Genomic DNA, 20185 nt, shown 5'->3' with positions numbered 1-20185 from the left:
AATTGTTATATATTTTTGCCATTTTTTAAAATTTTATTTGGTGAATATTTGCTGTGTGATCAACGCGTGTCTTTCTGGAAAACACGCATATGGGAAATGATATACAAAATCGAAACTAACGATCGCCAAAGGTTACTTAAGTATAAATGTAAATCATCCCTTTTAAAGATGGTTTTGTTTGACCAGACCTGGTACATTGGTATCAAAATAAGAGAACTCTGATTGGCCGTTGTTAAACGCTACGTGTACAAACCAGAGCAACAGGTTGACGCACTTAGTGTATCACATTGATCAGTTATCAGCCCGTGCCGTTCAACTCCAGCTGCAGCGACAGTACTGCAACACTGCTACAGGTGTCCCGTTTCTCAAGTTCAGGGCAATTATCCTCTGTGCACTTTACACTCTGTGCTACTGTAATCTCAACTAACAAACTCCCACCGATCTTCACTGTTTCAGGTAAGCAATTAAATTAAATACGTTCTGAATGTGTCAGTAGCCTATTTGCTGCGGTGACAAAATAATGTAATAGTATTGAATGGCTGAAAAGTCTTTTTCATTAAATTAATTCATGGAAAATAAGAAAAGTTATAACTAACCGGAATATATTATACATGTTTTTAAGTTGTTTTCTAAAATCTGATGATGATGTATTATAAATATAAAATAGACGGATTAGATTAAAAATGCTTTCTGTATATTACATATATCGGGCTTAAAGTAGAACTTCAAACTGAAAAAAATACATTAAACCATATTCTCACCTGTAAGCTTACTGAAAAAAAGGATCATAGGCAGATAAGGTATCGGTAAATATTGAAAGCTCATCACATAATTACTTTATGGTGGCGTCAAAGCAGTCCTTTGTGCCCGAGTTAATGTTTATATATACCGTATAATAATCAGGCGCTTGTATTTAAACAAAGCTGACATTACCATATGTAGCCAATTGAAGAATTTCAGAAGCTATTTCTAGATAATGCACTATCCTGGTACAATTGCACTACTAATGTCTCTGTAGATAGAACTTGCTGTAATCCGTCCTTGGTGCATCCTCGTTCATATTGTACGTTTGGTAGTGTTATTTGCACATACTGTAAACCTATACTGTTAAATATTAATCTTGCATTCTGTACTGCCCTGTAACACACGTAAAGTCGCCTTGGATAAAGGCGTCTGCCAAATATAATAATAATAATAATAATAATAATAATAATAATAATAATAATGTTGTAATCAGTTGTACCGGGACCTCCTTGAGATAGTATTACCTCCTAAAATTACTCCCTGTTGCCAATTCTTACGATGTTGTGTTGGTGGTTCATTTCATTCCAGGTGAAAACAAACAAATATGAAATCCACAGGAAAAACTTCCAAACGCAACAGCAAAACGTCAGTGGAGAATGACCAGGATTTCCTGGTGGAGATGGAACCCGCGTCCAGTGATCACGAAGGCTCTGAAAAGTCTCTTAACCTCCGGGGGAAACGCAGAAAGAAGAGCAATGACAACGGCATGGCCTCGAGCTCGACGCGAAGGAAGCAGCACCCGAATGCCAAGGGGGGTAACGTCAGGAGATTGGAAAGCAACGAGAGAGAACGGCAGAGGATGCACAAACTCAATAACGCTTTCCAGGCGCTCGGGGAAGCAATCCCACACATCAAGACAGAGAAAAAGCTCTCTAAAATTGAGACGCTCACCTTAGCCAAGAACTATATAAAATCTCTCACTGCCATTATTTTGGGTATGTCAAGCGGGTGCTTGCAGCACGCAGAGGGCGTGGAGTCTTCACACGCATCTAAACTGTTTGAGCACTACCAGCAACAACTTGAAGACGATGGAAGCTTGTCAGATTACCTTACACAGATCCACAGCTTCAGAGAAGGCAGTTAAAGACAGATGCGCTCTTTGTGCCAACCTTGGGAAGGTATCTTTTACATCCCCAAGAAGGACGCTATTTAAACGTGTTCAATATTTTAAAACTACACCGAAGATCAGACTGAACTGATGCAGCAACAGGAAACAGCAATGACATCTTCAGGACCGTTTTACTTTCTGCAACTTTATAGCAGGAACACAGCATTATCACTGGGAACATGGCGTTCCTCCTCACTGCCACACGACCAAGGTCATCATTATCTGTGTATGTACTGTATAGAGAAAACTGTGAACAAATGGTACCTTCAGATAGACCCATTCAGAAACACATTGAATTATGAATGATTTTGGAACGGTGGCCCTCAAGAACTCCTGTTTTACCTGCTGCACCTTGATCCTGTAATTGAAACCTCCAGACAATGACACAAATTGAATAACATGTTAACACTTACTCTAAGTAGGTTAAAACTGCGGAAACTGACTAAATTATAGAAATTAAAATAAATAAATAAATCAGATTGAATGCCTGCTCCAGTATTTTTGTGCTAAATGTGGTTTTGTTGCATTTTGCACTTGTCATTCTACCAAAGAGAACCATGTGTACTAATATGGTTTTTGAACTCAGTAGCCCTCCAAATACTGTGCCATAGTGTGGTGGTCAGCGAGCCAAGTATGCCTTGTACAGCTCTGCTGTAGTTTAATAGGGATGCCAATAAATGATGCTGTAATCTAATTTCTGGAATACTGGCCATGCCACCATTTGGAATAAAAGGGCTTGTAACCAGGAGGTCCCTGGTTCAAATCCCACCTCAACCACTGACTCATTGTGTGACCCTGAGCAAGTCACTTAACCTCCTTGTGCTCCGTCTTTCAGGTGAGACGTAATTGTAAGTGGCTCTGCAGCTGATGCATAGTTCACACACCCTAGACTCTAAGTCGGATAAAGGCGTCTGCTAAATAAATAAATAATAATAATAATAAAATAAACCTGATACCAATTTTTTTTTTTTTTTTTTTTTTTTTTTTTTTTTAAAAAGAGCACCTTCCACCAGTTTATATTTGGAAAATGGGCAAAAAAAGAAAGGTGTTAAGATTAATACATTTTGTTTAAATGTGGACAATAAACTTTAATGTAGTATTGCATTATGAAGCTCTTGAGTTCAAGTCTAGAAACTTATTTATAATGAGAAATATTTTATTGGATTTGCTATGTTTGTGCTGTTATCAAAAGTCGCCGACAATACAGAATAACCAACAGAACAGTGGTTAACTTGTTGACATGAAATGCTTGTTCTTAAAATTACAACTTAGTGTGGACAATGAGCAAGTAAATATACCATACCCCAAACTATGCAAACCAACCTTTAAAATACTCAAGTCTTTGTTTGCTTCTCAAATGTTGTAAACCTAGAACCACTGCATATAATTAACCAGACAGGAAGTTCATACGTATTTATCAGCAATAAATTAAATACAGTGTCTAGTGTGGCAGGTTACAGCAAATGCTTAAAAAGGGCAAAGTGTCAATATTAGGTAAACTGCTATAAAATAAAACAGCTAGGTTTTGAAAGTACTGTATATACCTAGTAGTACAGAGGTTCAGAGCTACATATATATAAAAACATTTCACCTTTTTTTAAAATAAAAAAATCACATTTTTAATTAAAGGGCAAAGTCAAATATTTTAAGCTTTTGCACCTTACTGTTTTCTAAATGGAAAATAAAACCTAAGAAAACATCCAGGCGAGTGTATTGGGATCTTAAATGTTCATTTTGTGTCTTTCCTTTTGTGCCCCTTTGAAAACAGTGGAGCAAACTTTCCACTGTATGTGGTTGCTGTGTGCATCAAGGAAGCAATTGTGCACCAGAAATTAAGGTTTTATAATGAAAAATTATTCACCTGCCATTAATCTGTGTGAGCTAATGTTATTGCAACAAGATAACTGCTCCTTTTAGCTTGGGATTGTGCTTTACTGTATCTCTGTGCAACTGTTTTTCTTTTGGTACATCTTCACTAAAAATGATGCTGTATTATTTTGAGTTACTTGTGCTGAAAACCCCAAAGTAAATAAAGAAAGGTATACAGGTATAAATGGGTTAATAAATGTAATTGTAGTGATCTTCAATTATCTTTTCATATGGTTTATTTGCTCCAAGAATGGAGCAGGGGTTATTCAAAATTCAAAATTAGTGATGTGGCAGGTCTCCAAAACTGATACAACAAAAACAAGCCTCATTCAAATATACAGTAAAACCCATGGAATAGTTTATAGGAAATGATAATCATAGTAAAACAGTCATTTGTGTTGTGCCTGCATGAACCTTACTGGCTTACAGCCTGATACCTAAAATATTTACAAATGTATTTTTATTTGAAAGCTTTGTGTAATCATGTTTCATGAAGAAAACTTCATTTTTTTTTTTTTTTAATAAATCATCTTCCAAGACATCCAAATAACCCATGAAATATTACATGCAACTGCATTCGCTCACTCACCCCAACTGTACACTGCGCTTGAGCTAAGAATCTGAACATAAACCATGTTTATTGAGAAGACATCATTCATGCATTTCTTTCCCTTGAAAAGTTTACACAGCACAAAACGGGAAGTGTGTATACAGTAGTTGAATATTTGTTTTTACAGAATATAGTTGACATTCTATCTGTTAAAATCTATATGTAAATCTTAATCTTTCAAAAAAAACTCAAAACAAACTAACATCGGAACCAATTCACTTATAGAACTCACATTTCGTGTTTGTTTGGAATGTACAGCTTGGTCTATACTGAAGTTAATGTTTTTCTAACTCTAAAGAGAATTGAAATGCACAACCTTTTCACTTTATATTGCCTATGAACATCTGGATGCATGGGGTGGGAATTGAAAACTGCAGTTTTATCTTCGGCAAAGAGGTTGGCTCTTTGAGTAGTTTTATACTGAACAGACAAACAGGACTGACCCATCTATAATTCTATAAAGGAATGTAGGCACCATAGAAAAAAAAAAAAAAGTATCTGTAAATAAAATTTAAACATTTTAACTTTTAAAATATAAAAACGTTTTTGTGACAAGTATTTCAATAATTATATTTGTTTAAAATAATTTCCAAGTTTGCATATTTTACTGTGCCACCCATGATTTGCATACAACTGTATTCCAATATATAATGTTCATTAAGAACTTGTTCTATTTAAAACACCAGGACTGTTTGTTTTTGGTAAACAATAAAATTAAACATCGGTACTGCATTATCATTAAATAATGTATAAAACCCAGCTACATTTCAGTTCTCTACAGTAAGATCACTTTTTAAATTAACGTGTTTAGAGAAGGAGGCTGTAATAAAGATTGGAGATCCGTGATTATACTTTCATTCAAACTTATTTGTTTTTAAAAAAAGTACATGGGCCTTTACAAAGGAAGAAAATAACCAATGCATTGGTTTTAATATTTCATTTGTGAGTGCTGAGAATGAAAAACCTGCCTAGGTGTGCCTCAAAACTACCAGTTTGGGTGTGTCCCTATAGACTTGGATTTAAAATGCCTTATTTCTTATCAAAACAGGATGAAGTTAGGAAATCTTTTACAGTATTTAGTTGCACACCAGAGTAAGATAAACATCACAGTTTGTGCGACTTACTTCAATTCCATGGCCAGCCTCTTGAGGGGAAAAAAGGATTCCTTACTCTAATTCAATATTCTTCTCACACCACAGAAATATACTCCATCTCATTTTGGAATTGCTTGTTGCAGTTTTACATTTTGGTCGCAACGCCTCGTTTGACTGTGACCATAACAGCCTCTCACCCTTATTCATCTGCATTGATTTCTGTGTTAGGATTTTATTTTAGGTACTGTAATAATATTTTCAAACTGAAACTTGTAACGTAAAACACACATGTTGTAACGTAAAACACACATGAGATGTTGATTAATACATTTCAATAATCTTGTTTGAGACATAGAAAGAATAAAAATTGCACTAAAACAAAAGTATAACCACCAACACACACACCAAAGCTACACAAAGAAGCTGTGTAAAACATGGGCAGGTGGTCTTCCATAGTTGTGAAGTAATGAAGAACGGAAGGAAGGAATAACCTTGCAATGTTCATGTTAAGAGGTACACACTGGACAAGAGAGAAAGCAGGCTAACAACTCACAGCGTTTCCATTCAGTTCCTCTTCTTTGATACAGAGTACTGAGCTGATGGAAGCGGTCCTGCCCCCACCTTCACCGCCCTCCTCTGCCACACGGCCCTTTTTTTCCAAAGTATTTTCAGCAGGCACTGGCATGACAATCCTGGGGGCTTCCTGGGAGTTCCCTCTTATCGTAATGTGTTCCCATCCACCCTGGAGGAAGAACACACCACACCAACAGAGAAGCCGGTTATGCTATTCTTAAAATTCAGCTTGAAAATCAAAAATATTTAAAAGGAGGGGTCCATAATATTGAGGGTTTTACAGATCCTCCCCGGTCTCACGTGATTAAGGGATCAAGACAATGCCCTAAAAATGTCCGAAAAATCTAATTAAAACATTAAAAAATACTTATGTTATTCTTATCTATATTAAACTAAACATTTTTTGAGCTGACTTACTCCAATTCCATAGTCCCACGATTGTCCTTTAGGCTCCATTGGCTGCACCCCAACCCGATGGCATACAGTGCCACAACTCAGACTGTGGCTGCCTTGAACTTTGTCAGCAATTATCCAAACCTAGAGAAAACAGTAGAGAGCATCCTCTCTAATAATGGCCTCACTGAAATAGTCACAGTTCAGTGACACATGTATGCTTGTCTTATGTTATGATCAATTGCACAGGACAGTTATCCTTCTAGTGGAGAGACCATGGCTGGATTCCTATTTTCAGTGTACACCAAATTACTCTTAATCTGTATGATAATCCAGATCTAGAGAAGGCATGTGGTATTTAGACAGCACAGGTAACACACCCTTTTAGTATGGGTTTTAGTTTGTCCAAACTCAGATATTTGATATGTTATCTACACAAGGGTATTTAAACCGATTAGCTTTGATTTTAGTATTGTCTCAATTCATAATAGCCTTGAGAAGTGATTGGTCTGAATAAAGTCAAACAGTACAATCAAGCTTTTTAGAGATATGCTGCCTTTTGTGAAGATAATATGAAACTAGAGTGCTTTATGGGACTGTTTATACCAAATGCTTAATCTTCAAATCCTCCAGTGTGCTTCATTGTTCTTTACCTTGGTTTCTTTCGCAATCATTAAATAATGGTCTTCTGACAGCCTGATCAGCGGAGTTGGGAAAAAAATACAGATCTGCAGTTTGCTGGAACTAGAGCCAGGCTTCTAACAAGTATTGCACTAAATCTTCCCCTGCAACTTGGTAACTGGGCTCCTGTCTTCTCATTCAGATTGCAAATGTCATGCACACTTGTCTCCAGAACAACTCGAGTAAGACCACTGTGATGGTCGCGTTTACATTTTCCCATGCAAATAAAAGAGCTTCGCATAGAATCAGTAGAGACTCTTCACCCACCTGGTCGAGAGGTCCCACAGACACTCTGCGGACGTTGTTTGAAATGTGCTCCCAGCTGGACCCCTGTGGGTAGCTGGGGGTCAGGCCCTGGCGGTACCACAAGTTACCTGGACAGGTACAGTGCAAAAGGAGAATAAGAAACATTTAATTACAAAGCTGAAGGTAATAAACTCCATCCTCTCTCTCGTTCTGGTATGCACTGCATTATTCCATACAGAACAGTCTCACTGTATTGACTAGTGGGTCTGCAACTTTGACAACAACTAAAACAGATATAATGTTTAATTAACAAATCCATAATGTTTGCGTTCACTCTTAATGCCTGTGTCATAGATGAATAAGCCAGTAATTCTGTAAAAATGTAGGTGTAGTTTCAAAGTTAATTAATATAGTTATCAGCTAACTGGAGTATTGGTAACACTATATTAAGATTTACAGTTGGAAGCACATAACGGCAAAGGGAAAATAATAAGTGAAGTCCGTACTGTTTTCATCCACAACGTAAACGGATGTGCGCCCCACTGACACCTGTTTCAGCTTCTGTCTGGGTGGAGAGGGGATGTGGTACCAACAGTCTCCTGTAAAATTAAAAATAAGCACATTGTAAATATTTGAAACAAAGTCAAAAGAACCAAGGACCACTATGTGGACTCTGGAATGTCTATTTTAAATGTGATTACATTTAGATGAGCAGTGCTATAAATACCCCTCTGCTACATTCTAGTCACATATAAGGATTGACAATGCGTGGTGCTACCTGCAGGGTTCTGAGCAGAGACAGATCCGCGGTAGAACGTCGATCCGTCTCTGGCGATCGCCCACACCTGGTAGCCGCCACCTATGGAGATAGACTTGAAGGGCTGATCTGTCCCAACGTGAAGCCAGGAGGTACCCTGAAAGGTAAACGATTAATGCAGAGTGAGGGGTTGCCCGAGTAATCCAGAAATCTGTGCTTTCAAAGAGGTTTTTCAAAGTTGCTCCAATTATTTGTATCTATTGCAGGCCTCAGAAGACACCCATCACTACTGGGTCTATGGATGGTGGTTATGCGGTCAGAAGAAATAGTGTGCTCCACAGCTCTGCTACAGGCTATTTTTCTCTTGATGAATTCATAACCTGCAGGCTGTTCTTCCTAGTCATTGACCAGACAGCGTAAGACCAGCCCATTTGATAGTTTGATAGTATTGGTAAATGAAAACACTGTGCTCATTACATCAACTTCAGGTTTTAAAACACTACAGGAGCCTGGGTAGAATCAGAGACTCACTGCGGGGCTCTGCTGTGTCACTCCGATCCGACACAGGACGTCTCCCTTGTTGCTGATGCCCCAGAGTGAGACCTCCTCCACGGAGCTCTGAGAGGAGCAGGGCAGGATGGTGAGATCCCAGAGTGCGATGGGAGGAACTTCCAGCCATGGGCCAGTCGTGGTGATTTTACATTTCCTGTAAGGAAAATAATGAAATAAATAGACGTCCCAGTTTTTTTTTTTTTTTTTTTTTTTTTAAGATATAGGATTAGGTTACTTTGCATTACAGTTTTATAAAAAAAATAAAAATAAACATGCCTTGCCCAGCGCCTCCGCCTCACAAAGTCTTTCATCGTCTTGTACCCGTGATAGGTCCTAAAAGAAAACGAGAAACACGACTGGAGCAAAAAAACATGCATACAGATCAGCAGTTCAGACTTAAAAGAGTAGATAAGGAAACATTCTGCAAATAAAAAAAAATGTAAAAAATTACATAGCGTAACAAACAGCTACTGGGTATATCAGATGTGACTTACGCTGGAAAATCAGCAGCATACTGCCAGCCCTCTCTGTCAGTCCCACCTGAAGTATTATAGTCAATGCACCAGTCGGACACCTGCCAAGGACACAGAATGCATTCAAATGGGAGTTCCTTTTTAAAAGACTCATTTATTTGTGTGACTGATTACCCAACGCTACCAACAAGTGAGTAATTTAAATACCCACTGCAGCCAGAGGGGGATCCAGGATAAAAACAGTTAATTAAGGTCAGCATTTAGGTCTGCAGAGAAGTGAAAAGAAGACAGACCTACCCAGGTCCACTGTGGAGATGGAGGCTTAGTGCTTGCTTTGGTGCATTCCTGCAAACCGGACACATCGCTCCACATGTACCGGTCTGTGGGAAGACCTCTGCAGGGGAAGACACAGTTAATGATCTTATATTTATATGTCAAATCGGGAAACCCTGGCATTACTTCAAGTTTTCTCAAACGTGCAAAGCCCTATCTACTTCAATGTGTGGTTCCACAGTTTGCAACATCTGACCTGCTGCTGTAGCCAGTTACTGGGTTCCAGCGCTGATTTTCATAAATGTAAATGCTCTTGACGTCTGTCTGTGTGTGGATATTATCAGTGCTGCTTCCCAGCCCTGGGGAGAGAAATGTTGAGATGTGAGCAAATGGAAACAACCCTGAATTACCTTTTTTTGGAATCAAACTCAAAACTAAGTTACAGAAAATTACCCTGAGAGAAGCCACCTCCATAGCCTCCAGTGTACACCCAAGCTGTGTGATCATATCCAATACCCCATACGATTCCCAGACTGTTACTTTCCACCAGGCGCAGGTGCCCTCCGATCTGTCTCCAAAACCTGAAGCACAAAACAGAAGTGAGCGATAGCCATGTACATTGTGACATCACGTTTAGAACTCTAGAACAGCGTGGCTGCCAATGCAAGGGAACAGAGCACTTACATTTGATCACAGGGCAATGGATAGGGAACCGCCTCCAGATTCGGAGCGGGCTCACAAACATAGATGTCACCCTTGCATGTAGTGGACCAAATCGCCTGCTTACAAGGCGCACCATGGATCCCTCTTGAATCACAGCAGGATAAGTTCAGAAGGGCAAGCTGCGGGGAAAAATAAATCATTGTAAAATGACATTCCTGTACCAGTAAATACCCAACACAATTGTGAAGTCTTTGCTGCTTAATGCAGAGCCAAGTCTCTATGCCAGTTTTGACTGAATACCAGCCTCGTGGGCTGCAGGCTCTATAACACACGAGGTAATGGAAGTTAATATAAAATAGGAGTTACCCAGTCGTGCATCTCCTGTTCGGTAGCAGCAGTCAGCCGTATTGGCCATCTCTGTTTGGTCCTTTCCGGTGTATAGATAGCAAACGTGTGTTTTGTATCATTGAGAACAGGGACCAGGACAGTAATCTCATTTATAAACGCATGGAGGTACTGTGGAAGGGGAGGGGGGAATGTTAGCTCTTCATCTATATTACTATATGCACACAATGAGTCTTTTAGAGACACCATATATTTCAATGAACTGGAGAAACCAGTCTGACCAAGCCGCCCCTTCTCATTAGCAGCAGACACAGGTAAATATATGGAAAGCAGCAGCAGCCTTAAAAGCAATATTAATATCAAAATAGTTGATCTGCTTTGGTCAATGCTCAGAGTTATAGATTAGTTTTAGTCACAACTGATGTAGAGGTGGAGTGAGGGTATACAAGACCATATTCGTCACCCATAAATTAAATATGGAATCATACACTGCTAAGGTAAAACTATAAGGAACTGAGTCAAACAGCTAGTGCTTTGATCAGTGTTAAGTACAGTTTTTATCTAAGAGCATTTCCCAGAAATGTAACCTTTCCTTCACTGTTTTAATTGTTATTATTAATAATAAATAATAATAATAATAATAATAATAATAATAATAATAATAATAATAATAATAACAACCTTCTTTTCATCATTGAATGTGTAGTAAATGAAGAGGATGCCATCTCGATTGCCGTCGGTCCCTGAAAATTGCTCCAGGGCAAACCGGATGTCTATCCACTTGTTTGGTTTCCAGTCTCTCCACCACTGCATGTTGCCCTTCTTCACCCACACAGACTGTTCCAGGGAAATTAAATACTCTGGTTATTACATGGCTTTAAAAGCAATAGAAATTGCTTGTCAATTTTTCTTTTTTTTAATCATTCATCCACCGGATTTAAGATGTCATGACTAATATAATAAACAAAACAGCACAGCTGTTATCTGACGTGCTTTAATTTACTTTAGACGCATTCCACACTTTAGATGAGAGTGGACTTTTAGAGAGATTGTCAAGCTTTGAAACAATTCTTTACAACACACCTTTGCCCTACCAAACTCATTTTAACTGGGCTAACCTGCTATCTGAGCTGGGAGAAGAAGCCTACCCCCCAAAATCAACTCTATTTGTTAACTTGTGCTCATCTTGGGCATTTTCCGTGGTAGAATCTTGCATAATGTAGAATACACACTTCTATCTTCAGGGTGAGCACTGAGAAACTGTGTTTTTGTCTTTGTTTAAAATGTCTAAATAAATATAAAGCAGTCTCAGGCTCATACCAAGGTGTGAATATTATAATTCAAGTATTTAATACTGTAGGCCCAATAAAAATGATCTTTTTTTTTTTGGTTTCTTTAATGGGTGATTTTCTTTTGGTTTGTTGCTAAAACACCTTGCTACAATTGCATTTGCTGGTATGATGTGCGTACACATGATCCTTCCTCTGCATATACAGTAGAAGAGTATCTGGACCTGCTCAATCGCTTGCTCATAGTGTTTGAAATTCTCCATCTCTCTCTTGGACCGCTCGCTCAGCTGCTCGAAGATCTGTTTCCGCCATGCTGCTGTCTGTGCTGGGGTGATAGACAGGGACATGGACTGCACACAGGAGGACACACCTAAAGCACAGAGACATTGCAAACAGACTTACTGCATTATAGGACTATAGCACGTTAATTGGCGCATTATATTAAATATAGTGTGGTTAAGGGAACACTGGGGTGAGCTTTCTCCCGTTCAGTGGATGTTCAGCCTTAGCTGTGATTGAATGTCTGAAACCAAGAGTCTCACCAGACCTGCATGTGTGCAGGCCACTCTGATCACGTGATTGTTAATTACGGGCTAAAGTGTTTAAAATCTTCTGGGATGTCAAAGCTAAACAGAGCTCTGTTCTATTTTGCTACAACAGCCATGCCAATAAATCATATATAGACATAAGTATTAAAAGCAAGGTCCTTTATTTCAAAGCTGCACTAGCTCTTTGCATAAACAGATGACTTCAGACCTTTGATGCTTGTTTATATGGTTTTAAGGTCTGCCACGTATTTACCTGTCGAGGCACTGAACCAGTTTAAGTGGGTGTGTGAATCCACGGCACAGCCCCCTCCACTGACCCAGGCCCAGAGAGGGTGCTCGTCCACCCCATACTGCTCCTCTATGCCCAAGTTGTAGGTAGCTACAGAGGACAGGCTGGAGGTTTCCGTGGTGTCTGAAGCTGCAGCTGGCAGGGGAGGCTGAGCTTCTTCTAAATCCACGTTACTCCACTTGGGGTCTCGGGCCCCCTGCTGGCCGGAGGACTGTGGGAACAGCTCGACGGATGTCTCCTGGTCGGCAGAGGCTTGTTCTTGGGGTGCCCCATCCTCCTGGATGGAAGGGGTAGGGCCGTCCCTCCCATCCCTGCCTGGCTTACGCTCTTTGTCGGAGACCAGCTCTGAGATGAAGCTGTCACTGGTCACTTTAGGGATTCTACGCTTCATGGCATCAGCATGCGTGGGTGAGGTGGACTGTGCAGCCTGAGACCTTTCGGTTTCAGAAGACGACTCGGCATCATTCATAACAGATGACTGTGACTGGACTCTCACCTCCCCACTGAAAAAGCAGCCAGCACTTGGGATGGGATGGGATGGGATGGGATGGGATGGGATGGGAGGGGAGAAAGAATATAAGATTACATTTTAAAGCATTCGAGACTTCAGATTAGATTATCTTTTGGAACATTAGGTTAAACTAATAAATCATCTCTAAAGCAGTTGAAAAAAGTCCCACAAACTGCAAAATGTATTTAATGAAGTCATATATAGATTTAAAAAAATGCCATAGAAAACATTCCTTGCAAAATTGCAGATAGTTGCTTGAGCACGGGATGAGATTGGATACTCTGGAACAGAGATACCTGGCAAGGCTGTTGGCGCTTCCAGAGCGAGACCTGTCATCATCTCTAGCTACAGTAATGGCTCTCCAGGTCTTTCCACTGAGTTCGCTGCACGTGACTCCTTGACGGATATACACAGCTCTGTCTTCACAGCTGATTCCCCACACCTGGTGTGAGAGACAGACAAGGAGACCCTTTAGTGAAGAGGAGTATCTTAAATGGAATTCGTCTTCTGACAACACCAATTTGTGTTTACAGTTTGCTGAGGCAATATTATGTTTATTATACTAAATTATTATTTATTTATTTAAACGTGTTCAAATAGGTTTTTTAATTTTACCTTTTTTAGGTACAGTATTATATTATTTGACAGTAACTCTAATCCAGCACGCTGTCTAATACAGCACAATTTTTCTGGTCTCAAACCATATCTTGAGTATTTTCCAACTTTTAAATACCCAACTGGAAAGTTGCCTGAAAATGTTAGACTGTTGATGGCTTTTTAAGTTTAGAGAAGTTTAATGAATAACAAATTGTACTTCTTCATTTTAAAAAGTCTTTGCCATACCAATGGATAAACTGTATTATTTACATGGCTATTAGTGCTCTCACCCAGCTCAAACCAATCCAAAGCCTCACTTAATGGTAGGGCCCTCCCACAGACCCATTGAGATTAGCTAACAAAACTGTAAACTGAACCATTACTATGGGCATATCACTTTTCCTTGTACATGCCCTTGGCTTTGATATAATTTGAACAGAATAAGAAAATAGACCAGAGGAGCACGCTTCTTGATATGTACTTGAAGGGGCCTGATGCCATATATATAGATATATATATATATATATATATATATATATATGGTTCGGTATACGGTTTCCAGCTGTATATTGTTGCAGGGCCACAGATACAATTTCAAAAGCATGATCCCTGCTTTGAAATGTTTTGCAGTGCTTGCAACTCGAGGGTGAAATTCAGTAGCACAGACAGCAGAAATACACAGCGGATTGCAACTGGACACTGTCTGTAGACAGGGAGTTGAAATGCATTTTATATTAAAATTAAAGTACATCAAAACTTAAACGTTAAAATTACACAATGAATGAAGGCAGAATCTTAAAATTGGTATAAATATTATTATTAATAATTATAAACTGAAAGCTGAATTAACTGGTCTTTAAAACGGGACTGCTTAAGACAGACGGCTGTTTAAAAAAATAAACAAGTTGTGACTGGAAAGAGCAGCTGACCTCTTAACTGAATAATTCCTCTGATTTTTCTAAAATCTCTTACCTGGTCGTTCAGTCCTACATTCACCATGACCATTTCTCCTACCATTCCAATCCAGCCCGTTCCACAGGGGTTATGGGAGTTTATACCCCGGCGAAACCACACCTGAAAAACAGACACAAAATAATCTTCTTGGCTAATTCCTTTTGTGGACATTATTAAGTTAAACCAACTAGAACAAGAACAGCACAGCCTCTCTTCTTACTCAGATCAAGCAATACATAAAACAATGGGCTCCTACTTACCTTTCTGTCCTTCGTGACGGCCCACACAACATTAATGCCCACTGCTACATGAATTGCACCAACTTCTGTACTTGGGGAATCAACCACCACCCAAGAGGAGCCTAGAAATGGTCACATTGACAAATAATGAATGTATTAAACGATTCATCAAGAATTAGTGGTTTGCCTACTACTTGCCTCTTACTTGGTAATAAATTATCATGGTACTGTACACCGAAACTTATCATGTTTACAGCTACTGTATTCACAGAAAAAAAATGCTACATATAAATAGATTTAAACAAAGACACTGAAATGAATGCATTAGCCTTTCTCCCGTGGACACAGGGCTTCATATCCAACTTGAGTCACAAATAATGTGAGTTTAGCAGTCTCAACTTTGACTCAGTGGACACCACATAACTGGAACAGAATTTGGCACTGTTGGAAACTTGGGGAAAGGAAGGAAATCAAATCCAGGGGTACGCTCTGACCTTTAGGGTTCTCTCTGCTGATCCCCTCTCTGACCAGCAGCTGTCCCTCCCACAGTACAGCCCAGACGAGGTCACTCGGCCCACAGCTGATCTGAACCACCTCTCCAGGGGTCGTGACCTCTGTCCACATGGAGCCCTCAGGATTGTGATGGTGAATTCCTTCTCTGTACCACATCTGCGCACACAACAAAACAACATCACTTCATATACTGTATAATAATAATAATAATAATAATAATAATAATAATAATAATACATAGAAAACAAAAACAAAAAAAACCCTGTGTAAAACTGATTTGAAAGGGATATTAGGTTAGTTCTTGAAGCTATCTGTTGTCCAGATTATACAGTGTCCTCAAAGGCATCAGAAACAGACCCCAACAACCTGGAAACAAAGAGAGCTCTGTACAGACTGGATTCCTTGCTGTGAATAGGTACTGTAGCTTGTGTAAAGATCAAGAGCAGTAGCCACAGAAGCATCTCCCCTTGAACAAAATGCAAGCCATTCAGACACAAATGTGAGCTAACCATGTCCTCTTGTGGTCAGCTGTTGGTACTGCTTTACTTTTCCATGGTCAGATCCAACATTTTCCGAGACTGACACAGCAAATTTAAATGGTATCATTGTAATAAGAAAAGAGCACTTTTTTGTTGTTGTTTCTTGCAACTTGTATGCTGTTGCAACTGGTTTAATCCTATGCACTTGCTTCCAAATAAGGCAAATATTATTTTTTTACAGCACAATTTGCAAACACCTTTTAAACTTTAAAAGATTATTGTTTGTCTTACCTTCCCTTGCAGTGAGACTGCCCAGAGTGACAGGCGTCCCCTTGGCTCATCTGTGATTTCCCAGCCCCCAGCGCTGATGTCACTGAAGGGGTCTGGTAGAGGCCCATCATCCTGAGAGGGGATCTGCAGACAGAGAGACAGAGATGGAAATCGCCTTTCTTTCACAATTACACAACACACAATGGTGCAAAACTGTTAATTAGGATATAGTAAAAAGATTATTAATGCATGAAAGGATGGCTATTTAAATAACCATCTATCTATCTATCTATCTATATTAACTTGTGTGCATATGTGAAAAATCTTCTAGCCTCAAAACAGGCAAGAACTGTAAAACATGAACAAAGGTATAGCACTCAATAATAATAATAATAATAATAATAATAATAATAATAATAATAATATTAAAAAAACAGGAAATATTTTGGAAAAGCATGCAATGCAATTAAGGTTTAGTCAATAGATTAGAGCCTTTAACAATTGTTTGGACTTTTTGATAGTTTAATTAAGAGTTTGGATAGTTTAAGAGGGCTCATGGGGTGAAGTTTTGAAAGCAGCATTCTCATGTTCCATGTCATCTTGTTAGAAGAGGGAAGAGAATACCTTGGCCCACGTATCCCGTGACTTGTATCTCCTGTATCGGATCCATCGCCTGCGACGGACACAGGAATTCCATTTCTTATCTTTCGTGTAGGTGGCAGGGAAATCGATGGCATACGTCCAGCCCTTTAAAGTGGAAGACTGCATTAGAGATTTTTATTTGACATGCATTTCAGGTCAATGTCATTTGGTCTGTTTGTCTCGCTCACCCCCTTCTCTGTGGGCTCCCCGTCAATGTTCTCATCCACGTACCAGTCTGCCTCCCACTCCCAGTGCTCAGACGGCAGCCTGAAGCTATCCAGGGGCTGGTGCTTCAGGCCGGTGACATCACTCCATTGCCAGCGGTCGCTTGGCAACAACTTCTCACAGAATCTGTCGACAGGGTTCCAGCGCTGCCAAACACACACACACACACACACACACACAAAGGTGCACAAGAAAATAGACTCTATAGACAACCCACAGGATTAAATGACCTGAGAATTTAATATGGACTTTGCATATTAAAGTACCAGTAAAAGCTACACATTGACTTACTTACTTACATACTTAGATGATAACGGTGCACTATAATACTGGACCATTTATTCTATGCAAAAAATGTAGACATTTTTGTTCCTCCTATAATTTTTTTTTAACAATTTTTCTGTCTGTAGTATTATTATTATTATTATGACTGGGCATGCAGGAACATCCTGTAAAAGAAATATTGGAAAACTGAAGACATTTTGTGGCAATAGTGACACCCAGTGGCCTTAAAGCTGACTCACTAACAAGGATTCAATAAATGACTTCCTGTCCATCTGTTACAAATGTTTTTCTCGCTGTTACCTGGTTACCTGGTTTTCATAGGTTTCCTCTTGATACCTGATGGGCACGTCGCTGGAATGCACGTAGAGGTAGACCTGATGATCACCTGCGATTCCCCAGCAGCACTGCTGGACCGAAGTGAGCCGCTTGAACTCCAGATGAGCATCTTTACACAGCTCCCAGCACTGTCCGGCAGTGGACAGGGTGTACACTCTCCCATACACATCTACTGCCCATAGGAGGGAGCTAGGCATGGCAGGCTCTGGAAGGAGAAGTCATCTGTCACTGAAGACTACCACGATTATATATATATATATATATATATATATATAATTATTATTTATTTCTTATCCAGGGTGACTTACAATTGTTAAGATATCACATTTTTTTTTTTTAAACACAATAACATTTATTTATTTTTTTACACATTATTTTTACATACAATTACCCATTTATACAGTTGGGTTTTTACTGGAGCAATCTAGGTAAAGTACCTTGCTCAAGGGTACAGTAGCAGCGTCCCCCACCAGGGATTGAACCCACAACCCTCCAGTCAAGAGTCCAGAGCCCTAACCACTACTCCACATATATATATATATATAAAGCTGAACATCTACTTTAAGTACTAAATAAAACATTTTGACTTAACAGTGGTTTGTCGTTTAACTACAGTATCATACATTTTTACAAAGAAAAGTATATTTTTCCTTTATAGTAATGTAGTTCAGTTTCACATTTATTTCAAATTTTACATACATTTTGACAAACAGTACTCTTTTACAGTGGTTTACAAAGTATCAATATAATATATAAACACCAGCTGGAATGATAAAGGGTGGCTTCTGTCTAGATCATTACATGTTTTTCTTTTTAAAATTAAACTTTGTGTGTAATCTACCACAAAACTTTCCACAACTTAATGGTAGCAGTGCTCAGATAAATAAGAAAATAATAATTGTTCAGTGAATTATACAGATTTATAGTTTGGGTTACTACGGAAATAAAGACATGCAATTGTTCAGGAAACCTCTAAACCAAAACAGATAAAGCATCCTGCAGCCATCCACAGCACTTTGGAATAATTAAGCCACCTACCATGAATTTAATTAAATTTACACACACTAATTAATCAAAATCTTTAATCTGCACATAAATCTGCATCAAAAATACAGCTGTAAAGTGCTCAGACCTTGGCAGCCTCCAGTACAGAAAGACAATATAAAATGTTGATGAGTTTTCGTTTAACAAACAATATTTAAACTCATCGCTATTAACGTGGTTTTACCATGGTTGTGTATATCTGCCTAGCTATCATATGCTCATATCAGTAAAGAAGAAATAAATCCATCTGTTACAGAATACACAGCATCCTGACATTCACACATATTTTAGTGGAATGAAATGCACTCGGGAATGTTACAAAGGCTATTTCTAAAGACTTTCATAAGCTTGGTTCTCAAATGTTATTTGTCTTCATCTGCCACGGTTAACTGAACATACCCTCTACCCCATCACTGAGGGGACATTGTGACATCCTGGATGCGGCATATTCAACCGAGTAGTTTGTCTTTCCAAAGGTTATATTTCAATTACATCGCTCTTTATAATAGCTAAAAGGCATCATTACGAATTACCATGACGCAACGAAACGTTGTATGTGCATTAGTAATACAGCATACTGGTAAAGGGTACAAGAAGGACATCACATTATTGCGCTCTTTCTTTATCTCCCTACCTACCTGCTCACAGATAATTGAAAGGTGTCATATAACCGCGCAAACATCATGGTCTCGACACAGGAACATCACAGGAAAATCCATTAAAACAAATTCGATTTGTTTTTCCGCAAATGAATCGGTGAATTGCACAATCGGGTGTTTACAATCAGCAACATACAGTAGTTAATCCTAAATAGAAGAATAACTGCATGAAATAAGCCTCCAAGTTGCTGTATTAATATGACCTAGCTGTAACATGTACCGATGTATACATTATGCACACCTGCATTTGCAAGACGAGCCAGCTAACACAAACAGGTACCATCTTATTAATAACTCGGTTCAAATGCATTGCTCAAACTATAATACATTTACAATAAATTAACTCACCTTGTATGCCTTGTCATAAACTAACTGGTTAAATTATATTCCAGCTATTTACCCGGCAAACAAAGTAAACGTATTTAGACAGTGTTATTCACAGTATCAGACATCTTCCTAATCCTGCAGAGGAAGTCGTATCCAGACGATTCTGATTAGTTGCACGTCATCTGGTCTTGCTTTACATTCAGTTCGCTATTGGTAACCTGTGCTGTCGCTCCTTCCATCACAGCTCTCCGGCTGTGGTCCCAGCCGTCCTCACACACCACGCGTTCAGTGACAGAATGTCATTTCTCACATTTCTCTTAAAAGGAAGGTATTTGCCACGTCACACAGTCACCTACTGTCAGAATCTTCACACATCTAAGAATTGTGTGTTTACCGTATCCTTACATTTTTCAAATTAGTTTTTTAAAATGATTACTATAGCCTTATACCAGTGTCAATATGTTGTTCAGGAATGTGTGGCTTGATGTAATACCTGTACAATGTATTAAAACATGTACGTTTAATAAGTTCTTAATG

At 39.0% G+C, this 20185-nt stretch overlaps 2 protein-coding genes across 2 annotated transcripts; one reads left to right on the top strand and one right to left on the bottom strand.

Annotated features, from left to right (window-relative positions):
• The first annotated feature begins 256 nt into the window (after positions 1 to 256).
• LOC117418443 (class A basic helix-loop-helix protein 15-like) lies at positions 257 to 2889 on the top strand. The gene is made up of 2 exons (XM_034926012.2): positions 257 to 456; positions 1333 to 2889. Exon 2 carries the CDS (start codon positions 1349 to 1351, stop codon positions 1886 to 1888), a length of 540 nt encoding a protein of 179 aa, XP_034781903.2. The 5' UTR covers positions 257 to 456; positions 1333 to 1348; the 3' UTR covers positions 1889 to 2889.
• A 1505-nt stretch (positions 2890 to 4394) lies between these two features.
• Positions 4395 to 19911, bottom strand: LOC117418441 (tectonin beta-propeller repeat-containing protein 1-like). Its single transcript, XM_034031504.3, has 25 exons — positions 19670 to 19911; positions 17591 to 17823; positions 16961 to 17143; positions 16755 to 16877; positions 16152 to 16274; positions 15363 to 15537; positions 14890 to 14990; positions 14648 to 14749; positions 13375 to 13520; positions 12532 to 13088; positions 11955 to 12100; positions 11123 to 11278; positions 10463 to 10612; positions 10118 to 10275; positions 9887 to 10014; positions 9690 to 9792; positions 9458 to 9554; positions 9182 to 9261; positions 8964 to 9020; positions 8667 to 8841; positions 8157 to 8292; positions 7885 to 7977; positions 7400 to 7506; positions 6476 to 6595; positions 4395 to 6227 (listed from the first exon to the last, which is right to left on the bottom strand). The coding sequence occupies exons 2-25, from the start codon at positions 17813 to 17815 to the stop codon at positions 6027 to 6029; spliced, it is 3642 nt and encodes a 1213-aa protein (XP_033887395.2). The 5' UTR covers positions 17816 to 17823; positions 19670 to 19911; the 3' UTR covers positions 4395 to 6026.
• Between the last annotated feature and the right edge of the window lie 274 nt (positions 19912 to 20185).

The sequence above is a fragment of the Acipenser ruthenus genome, chromosome 13, assembly GCF_902713425.1.
Source record: "Acipenser ruthenus chromosome 13, fAciRut3.2 maternal haplotype, whole genome shotgun sequence".
NCBI lineage: Eukaryota > Metazoa > Chordata > Actinopteri > Acipenseriformes > Acipenseridae > Acipenser > Acipenser ruthenus.
The sequence above is the reverse complement of the archived record's forward strand: the minus strand, read 5'-3'. Positions and strand labels throughout refer to the sequence as shown.